An 8,559-nucleotide genomic window follows, 5' to 3' on the forward strand; every position below is an offset into this window, starting at 1 on the left:
CTTGAACTTGCTGTGGTATTTGGGGTCGTTGTTGTTTCTCGTGCAGCCAGATCCGCCGATTCGCGTCTTCTGGATGTTGGCTAATTCTGTTTCTGCCCTGTTATCATACTCTGACAGATGGGCGACGATTGTTGTTCTATTATTGCATCACCCCAAGTCGTCCGTTCCCATGTTGGCTCGAATATCTCGCTCCTTTGGCATCTCATCCTCCGGAAAGGTTGTTTCTATCTCATCCACAGTTCTGTCCATTCCGATAGACTCTATCCCTTCGTCGCCTCCTGCGGCCCTCTCGTGGTTGGTTTTAATCCCCCCGCAAAGGTGAGTGACCGCGTTTCCCATGTCAGATGGCCTTGACTGCTCACTACGCGAAGCTCAACCGAGGGCCATATGGGTACCCGTGGGTGTTCCTTTCGTCTGGATGGCTTCCGTCACGGTGGCAACACGGAGCGTACCGGAGGAATTGGACATGAATACGCGAGCTGCGCGCGCAGTCACGGGGACGTCCGATCTGCACAAGCCGCCGTGATGATGATGATGATATGGGGCGTCGCGGCGGCGCGCATCCGCCAAAACCGCTGGCGTAATCAGACGCATGCAACTGCCGGCGGACATTCTTCACCACCATGCAGTGCCTGGCGCGCGCTGTGCTGAGCTTTTCTTCCTTCCATTCTTCTGCGCGCTGACGCAGGGATCGGGTGTTTCGATGCAAGGGCAAAAACGCATAACCCGGCGGCAGGTTTAAGTTGGTACGGATGCGTTAGAGAGAAAAAGGGGAGGGGGGTGGTTTGCTGCCGCTATCGGGCATACATCGCTCCTGCAGCACAGCAGTAGCGCCAGGGGACTTTCAACGAGCTCAGGGTACGTAAACAGGTACGTCGTTCAGGATGAGAAGGGAAGCTTTGGTCCAGACGCTTCAGGCTCTTCTGGAACTTTAGGGATTGCATCGCCGGAGGTCGCATGTAGATCCCGACTACGAGCATGGATGGGCTTTCACCTATATAGTTGCTGTGTTCCCGACTCACAACTCTCGCTCTTCCCCCGTCTCATCGTCCATCCATACGTCGAGGCAGAAGAGATAATACACTCTTGTTTCTTGCCCTGAAAATAGGAAAAAAAAAAAAAAAACAAAAAAAAGACCTTCCTTGTCTTTGGCTGCCGCTCTTGAACCTGACGTCCGCTTCTTCGTCCCCATCATTGCAAAACAATAACCACAGCGGCACCAAACGACGAGCTCTCGGGATGCCGCCCCCCGTCCGAGTCCGGCAACCCACCACCAGCCATATTGACCCAACCAACCGGGTCACCAGCAACAGGACCTCCGGCGGCGGCAGCATCAGTGACAACAACGCCAACAACAGTGCTTTCGCCGCCTCTGTCGCCGCCGCCGCCCCCGGACCGGGACTTCCGCCCCCCTGGCCGCTCGTCTTCGTCGACGGCGAGTGGCTGACCCCGCCGGACTGGACGCTGGCCGTGGTGCCGCGCCCGTCGGCCCGGCGCCTGGGCGGGTGGACGCAGTGGGAGCTGGTTGCCGTGCGGACGGGCGGCGCACCGTGGGGTAGTGGTGGTGGTGGTGGTTTGTTGTTCTTTCCGGCACCTCTTAGGTTGTTCGTTCCTCCTCCTCCTCCTTCTCCTCCGACGCCGCCGTCGCCGCCGTCACCATCATTATCATCATCATGGTCGTCATCATCTTCTTCTTCTTCCTTTTGCGTCGTGGAGCCGGTGGCGGCAGATGGGGCCGACTCTTCTCCGCTCTACGGCGAGAGGCAGGCGGGCGGTAGTCGGGGGGGTGCACAGGAGGAAGAGGAGGTACTGGAGGAGGAGGAGGAGCGCGAGGGGCCCTTGGTTGCGGAGCTTGTGGCAGGCTCCGTGCCCGACGACGGGGTGTACGACCCCCGCGTCGGCGTCGTCGGGGAGGGGGGACCGGTGCGGGTTTCGTTAGTCTTCCCCCCCTTACTTCTCCTTGTTTCCTTCTCCCCCCCTACTCCTCTCCCCCCACCCCCCCGACTTGGCCTGCATCTTTGTTGATGCCATCGTGTCTGACCGAAGCCGTATCTAGGACACCTCGTCACACGGCATCCGGAGGCGTCTGGATGACCGGCTTTAACGAGAACCCATGGGAGGCCGGGGGCGGGACCAGCTATGTCCTGGTGCAGGAGGCCGAGGGGTTGCGGTTCGCCGAGATGCCCTCCGAGAGGGCGCCCATGGCGGCACCGCAGGCCGAACTTCCCTGCTGTGGCTTGCTGACCGGGTTTGAGAGAGCCCCGTGGGACACGGGAGAGGGAACGAGTTACGGCTACGTCCTGGAGCGGGAGGCCGAGCTGGGCTGGCATCGTAACCACCCAAGACAGAGAGGTAGCTATAGCTAGCCCCCAGGAGAAATAAAAAAACAAAAAAAAGTTAAAAAAAATAATAAAAATGTTGTCATCTCCTGACCAGTACTAAAGACCCATTTTCGTCCTCGTCGTGATTATTATAACCCTTCTCTGCCCTTCAACTCATGGCTCTCTCCTTAGAACATGACTGCATGATTAGCTTCATCAAGTCTCGAAATCCTCTTCCGGAGCATGTCTACGGATGATAATACCCACGGGACGGCGGCAAGGAACCATGATTGCCTCCTATCATACAGTGAGTGTTGGGCGTACGCCAGGTTTTGCTGGGATGACACATCGCCGTTTCCTCCTCACCGGTAGCGAGAATACATGGAACGAATCAGGGGGAGAGGCGAGGGATGGTGAGTTGCTTTTTTTTATTGGAAACCGGGTGCGGTACAGGTATGAAGATAGCCTGCTCGCCGTTTACCCTGCTCTTATAAAACGTCCTTTCGCTTCCCAGGCACAGAGCTGACCACACGTCTCTCTCTTCCTGCTTACTCGACCGGGCTGTCTGTCAGACAGTCTGCTACGGCGCAGAGTGCTTGAATCGTCCTCCTAGGCTCCCTCGAACCTACGTGGGTCATGTACTGGCCCCCGTGTCTGTCTCACGGTCCTTGTTTCATGGCCGGACAGGGAAGCAAGAGGACATCCGAGTCATTGGACTTTCTACCTGACCTCCCCCCTCCCCGCCTTTCAATGATACTATACGGTATGGTTAAAGGGAAGCAACAAGGAGGTCCGCCGTCCCGCCGTCCTCCATTCCTCCTCCGCCGTCACATCTCTTTCTTTTAAACTCTCTCCCCTAGTTGTGTTCTTATACAGAGACACCGAAGCACGCCCATCGTATGCTACGGCAGAGATGCCTGCTGCATTCGCTCCCGAAATTCAGACATGGATTGCGAGTTCACATTACATGCTCAAGGTGAATACCCGGTTTCGGGTGCCAGCGAGTACGCTTCCTATGCGGACGCGCTGCCATGACATTTATTGCCTGGCTAATCATAACAGTCCCCAATTTTTCTTTGTTCTATTCAAGGGGAGAGAAAAAAAGGAAGAAAAGAAAAGGACATTCAGTACCCACCCAAAGCAACTCGCCCTGTCCGGAAGAGAGAGCCTTGCCTTCCCGCTCTCCCTCTCCCCAACCCCCCACAGCAGCAGCGGCTCAAAATTCCTCAATCGACCAGGATCTTACGCTCCAGCTCGCCGTAGTGGCCCAGGAAGCTCTCAAAGAGGCGGATGGCGCTCTCGACGTCGGCGCTGCCGCCCGTCTCGCGGATGCTGTGCATGCTCAGCTGGGGGTTGCCGAGGTCGAGGGTGCGGACGCCGAGCTTGGCCGAGAGCATGGGGCCGATGGTGCTGCCGCAGGGCGAGTCGTTCTTGACGACGAAGAGCTGCAGGGGCACGCGGGCGCGGCGGGCGACCTCCTGGACGAGGACGATGCCCGGCGAGTTGGTGGCGTACCGCTGGTTCGCGTTGATCTTGATCACGGGCCCCCCGTTGAGCGCCGGCGTGTGGTTGCGCTCGTACTTGGCCGCGTAGTTGGGGTGCACCGCGTGCGACATGTCGGCCGACAGGAGGAACGAGGTCGCCAGCGTCTGCTCGAACGCCGTCGAGGCCGCGACGTCCGACGACGCCGACTGCGACGCCGACTCCGGCGAGGAGGAGGAGGAGGACGAGGAGGAGGAAGAGGCACCCGGGAGGACCGAGAGGCGGCGCAGGACGGCCGGGAGCAGGTTCGAGTCGGCGCCGTGGGCCGAGAGCGAGCCGATCTCCTCGTGGTCGAAACAGGCGACCAGGCGGATGCTGGCGTCGTGGTCGAGCGGGATCGACCGGACCGAGGAGATGAGCCCCTTGATGCTGCAGAAGGTCGAGTTGAGGTTGTCGAGCCGGGGCGAGAAGATGAGCTCGTCTCGGAGGCCGCCGAGGCACGACTTTTGGGTGTCGTACAGGACGAGCTCGAAGTCGACAATACGGGAGACGTCGACGCCGGCCTGCTGGGCGACGAGAGAGAGGAAGGCCGGGTGGTGGCGCTCGGGCAGCGCTCTCAGGGGCTCGAAGTCGCTCTCGCCCCCGGCCGCTTCCCCGGCGGCGTCCGGCTCGGCCGTCTTGTTCAGTTCGGCCTCGGCCAGCCCGGCGATGGGCAGCAGCTCGTCCTCCTTGTTGGGGTCGAAGTTGCTCTGCCGGTGCAGGTGGACGGCCAGGGTGGGGATCCTCAGGATCGGCTTGTCCACCTTGACCAGCTTCTGCACGAAGCTTCCCTCGCCCTCGCGCACTAGGACGCGGCCGGCGACGCTCAGGTCCCGGTCGAACCAGCTGTGCCAGATGCCGCCGCCGTACGTCTCCACGCCGACCTGGAGGTAGCCGTTGGCGGTGCGCTTGCTGACGGGCTTCACGCGCAGACAGGGCGAGTCGGTGTGGGCGCCCACCATGCCGATGGGGTTGCCGGGCTTCCACTGCGCGCCCACTGCAAATGCCACGACCGAGGAGCCATTGCGCGTCGTGTAGTACTTGCCGCCGGGCTTGACCGTCGACGCCCAGTTGTCGCGCTCCTGTATCTTGGTGAAGCCGGCAGCGTCAAGGAGGGCGGCCGCCGAGGCGACGGCGTGGTATGCTATACTTGTTTAAAAATTTGTTTTTGTTTAACGCGTCAGTCAGCACCCCAATGATCCCTTCTTCTTTTTCTTCTTCATCTTCTTTTTCTTCTTCATCTTCGTCTTTACCAATGTCCCGTGGTCCCCCCACATCAATCAACAACCAAAGGGAAAGGGGCCTTACGGGTTGGCGAGGCATTGACGAAGTCGAGAAACTCAAACGCGGACTTGGGGGGAGAAGCCATCCTGGCGGGGACTCGACTGGCGACAACGGATGCGGGAGCGGAGGGCGATGGGGAGGCGGGTGCGGAAGCGGAAGCGGGAGCGGGAGCGGGCGCGGGGGTCGAAGAAGCGGAACGGGCCAAGCAGCGGCTCGGTCCTGTCGCACGAGCAGCTCGGGAAGCACGTAGCGTTAACCGTGATGTTACCACGAGGAACGAGCTGGACGGGCCCGACACAGCCCGCAGCGAACACAGCGTTGATAGCAAGGCCCTGCTGCCTAGCATTGGCATTCTCCTCGTTCGCATTGCGGGGCAGGAGGAGGCCATCCCGCGCGCAAGCTGGTTCGTTCCTCTCCGTCGTCAACGTGGGGTCCGATCTTGCATGGGTCCGCTCGGTGCCGCTTGAAGCGTCACCGACGGCCCACAACTTACTACTAACAAGAACTTTGATAGGTCAGAGGCATTAACTTACATAGTAGCCCAGAGATCCTCGTGCTCGCTGCAAGACTTTTGTGTTTCGGGTTCCTTCCCCTCCAAAATGTCTCAACCCGGCCGCAGATTTGGTCAGCAACCGCCAACACACGAAGTATATGGTTGAAGATGCGATGCTTCGAGAGTCAAACACGACAGCTCGAAATGCAGAGCACGCGCGTGTTTGACTGAACCGACTCGGTTCGGGTTTGACGTGAGAATGCCAGGACTGTGTATCCGGCCAATGGCAGCTGAACGATTATAGAGTAATGTGCACCCCACTGCGCCCGTGGAAGCTGCAAGGGCCGCCCCGACGGACACCCTGCAACCCCCAGCCATTGGCGCCCTCCGGCCGACTCTACTTGACTTTTGGTTGTTGATTCATTATCTTTTAAATCGTCATCCGCGGCGAAGAAAACGAGGAGGCCGAATGAACTCGTTATTCTCTTGTTCCGCTGGTTTTACACTATGGGTGCCTCCCTCGTCGTTTTTTTTCCTTCCTTCCTGCGTAAAAGGTTTCGTTTTGCAAACGTGGTCAAGTGGCCCTAGCGGACATGCCCAATTCCTCGCTCGCCTCTTTGACAATTGACACAACGGCAACACCCGAAGAGTAACATTACTTGCCAGCCTCCCTCCAAACTGCCCATGTTAATGGAAATTTACTAAGCTAGGCATCCGTGTTTGCCCGGCATAGCTTCTAACTGCTGTGGAGCGGCGTATGGCTGCAGCTTAAGGGAGAGATGCCTGATTTCCAGAGACTCAGCAGCTCGCAGGGAGAATTCAGCTCGACCTATTTCAAGATCTGCATATGAGGCTACGTTTGTCTTTTTTCTTCGCCCTGTTTGCCAGGGTGTGGTGCGAATCAAGGTTGACAGCACACCGACGCTCTTCCGCCAGCGGCTCATGCAACACGACCACGTTCAGCTTCTGCCCCGTGAGGTGATTTCCTAAGCGCGCTGAACGGGCCCGCATTTCCGTAAAGGCCAAAATGAACAGGCGCTCCCATGACAAATCGCTTCGGGAACTCGGTACATCGGCTCGTCAAGAAGGGTGAAGCCATCGAAATCCGTCGTTTACATAGTGTGAACGGTATAATGTACAATACATAGGATGTACGGATGTAATGTATGTTCTACGTCGGTAACATTGAGCTTCTCGCAACAAGAATCATGCCTGCCCTGTGTTTGATCGCCGAGATGTGGGTCTCAACCAGGAGCGGGATCTGGAAAGCTTCGACGGCGGTTCATTATGTACGGATACATACACGGTACATACAAGTCGCTGCGGCCAATCGCCTGGGCCCCGCTGTCTGAGGGGCCAACAACAAACTCGACTTTTGTTATAAGCGCACAAGCGCACTACGGACCCGCCAACCATTTCGTTAGGTTCCCCGCGTTCCATTCCGTCCCGAACTCGACCAGTAGCTTGGTCGCCTCTCCGTAAATTTACTAACTTCACTTGCACCTCGGTTGTTAGGTATACTAAGTTCCTCCGTTGATGGATCCCATCGCCGCAATATGGAGAAACTATGGTCAAACTCACCGCCTCACCAATTGCTATTCTGGTCATTGATTCAGGGCAAGGTCGCTCCCCTTCCAACCCTCCCCCTTCCCCCCAAACAGCCATTGCACCCCACTGGGGGGAATGGCTCGCAAGTTGTTTTGGCGGAGCGTGCGCTATTCTGATTGGCCACGCTGGCGGATACATATATAGTAGTTAAGCTACGGGCGGCCCAGGGTCTCGGCTCATCGAAAAAGGTAAAGCGCGCAAGGGTGCCAAGTTCGCCTTCCTTCACGAAAGAGGATCGATCGATTTGTTTGTTGGGAAAGAGAGGGAACAGTAAGAAGAAAAGTCGCTCGGACCGAGTACAGGGCGGGGCTTCATCGCTCTTTCGTCGCTCACTCCCTCTCTCTCTCTCTCTTCCTTTCGTCTCGGCGACAACCCGAACCCTTTTCCCTCCCTCCGTCTCCCTCTCCTCTCCCCTCCCCCCTCCGAAATTCCCATCTCCCGTCCCCTGGCTTGATCTTCGATGCGTTGCAACCCTACGCTCCGTAACATTTTCGGTTATCCGACCCCCAGGAGTTGACCTCGCGCTTGGCTTACTGCCGATGGCCGACGGTGACAGATGGCGATACACAAGCTGTCGATTCCACTCGGTGAGTCGGCGACCGACCGCTATGGTGGGGTGGGGGGAAGGTAGTAACTATACATAGTACGGACTACTGTACGAAGTATGCACATACGCACGCACTCGAGCGGTTGCGGGGCTTTCGCTCCATGCTACACTACTCGCTACGCAGCACACACGTGTACGGCGGTACCTTGCTGCCCCTCCCACTACTTACTCGGTACCTACACCGGGTAGCTTAACTCCCCCCTCCCTCCCCTCCCAAACCGCCTACGTGTCGATGCAATCAGACCGCAGCATGTGCTTGCTGTGTCTCGCGGAAAAAGGTATGTACATATCGAGCACCGATTACTGGTCGGAGCCGGAGCGCGCGCGGGGGTGAGTGGGAATATGGAAGGGGGAGTCGAATAGCAGTCAAGAGCAAGGGCCGCACTGTTTGAGGCTGGCTGGAGACAGTTCCAAGGCTCCATGCTGCTTTCCTAGCGGGAATTGACGCAGCCTCGCGGTAGCGCACGTATATAGGTAGCTTAGCCAAGGGAACGGACAAGGAAATATGAGGAAGAGAGAAACGAGTGAGAAGAAAGAGGACATTGGGCTGACCAGGCTACCCTTACACTGCTGTAAACATTACTACGTGTACAAGCCGATACTCGGTTTGATGGTCGGTAGTCATATGGAGAGGGAGAGAGGTGAGAGGGTGAGAGGGTGTGTGAGAGAGAGACGAGAGGTATGGAGGGGTCCCGTTGGGCACACGCCATCCTCAAACAGTGCGG

At 57.9% G+C, this 8,559-nt stretch overlaps 3 protein-coding genes across 3 annotated transcripts; all 3 read right to left on the bottom strand.

The window, feature by feature from the left end:
- Positions 1 to 275: 275 nt before the first annotated feature.
- MYCTH_88099 (uncharacterized protein) lies at positions 276 to 1,101 on the bottom strand. The gene is made up of 2 exons (XM_003662660.1): positions 372 to 1,101; positions 276 to 318 (listed from the first exon to the last, which is right to left on the bottom strand). Exon 1 carries the CDS (start codon positions 610 to 612, stop codon positions 373 to 375), a length of 240 nt encoding a protein of 79 aa, XP_003662708.1. The 5' UTR covers positions 613 to 1,101; the 3' UTR covers positions 276 to 318; position 372.
- A 2,256-nt stretch (positions 1,102 to 3,357) lies between these two features.
- Positions 3,358 to 5,521, bottom strand: MYCTH_2303668 (uncharacterized protein). Its single transcript, XM_003662661.1, has 2 exons — positions 5,151 to 5,521; positions 3,358 to 4,986 (listed from the first exon to the last, which is right to left on the bottom strand). The coding sequence occupies exons 1-2, from the start codon at positions 5,209 to 5,211 to the stop codon at positions 3,548 to 3,550; spliced, it is 1,500 nt and encodes a 499-aa protein (XP_003662709.1). The 5' UTR covers positions 5,212 to 5,521; the 3' UTR covers positions 3,358 to 3,547.
- A 2,420-nt stretch (positions 5,522 to 7,941) lies between these two features.
- MYCTH_2303669 (uncharacterized protein) lies at positions 7,942 to 8,559 on the bottom strand. The gene has a single exon (XM_003662662.1). It carries the CDS (start codon positions 8,375 to 8,377, stop codon positions 8,201 to 8,203), a length of 177 nt encoding a protein of 58 aa, XP_003662710.1. The 5' UTR covers positions 8,378 to 8,559; the 3' UTR covers positions 7,942 to 8,200.

The sequence above is a fragment of the Thermothelomyces thermophilus genome, chromosome 3 (genome assembly GCF_000226095.1).
Source record: "Thermothelomyces thermophilus ATCC 42464 chromosome 3, complete sequence".
In the NCBI taxonomy this organism is placed as follows: Eukaryota; Fungi; Ascomycota; class Sordariomycetes; order Sordariales; family Chaetomiaceae; genus Thermothelomyces; species Thermothelomyces thermophilus.

Bases quoted from the DNA above. Each gene is read 5' to 3' on its own strand.
- MYCTH_2303668 (XM_003662661.1), bottom strand. From the start codon at position 5,211: ATGGCTTCTCCCCCCAAGTCCGCGTTTGAGTTTCTCGACTTCGTCAAT. The intron at 4,987-5,150 runs GTAAGGCCCCTT...AAACAAGTATAG, and splicing joins CGTCAATGCCTCGCCAACCC to CATACCACGCCGTCGCCTCG.
- MYCTH_88099 (XM_003662660.1), bottom strand. From the start codon at position 612: ATGTCCGCCGGCAGTTGCATGCGTCTGATTACGCCAGCGGTTTTGGCG.
- MYCTH_2303669 (XM_003662662.1), bottom strand. From the start codon at position 8,377: ATGTCCTCTTTCTTCTCACTCGTTTCTCTCTTCCTCATATTTCCTTGT.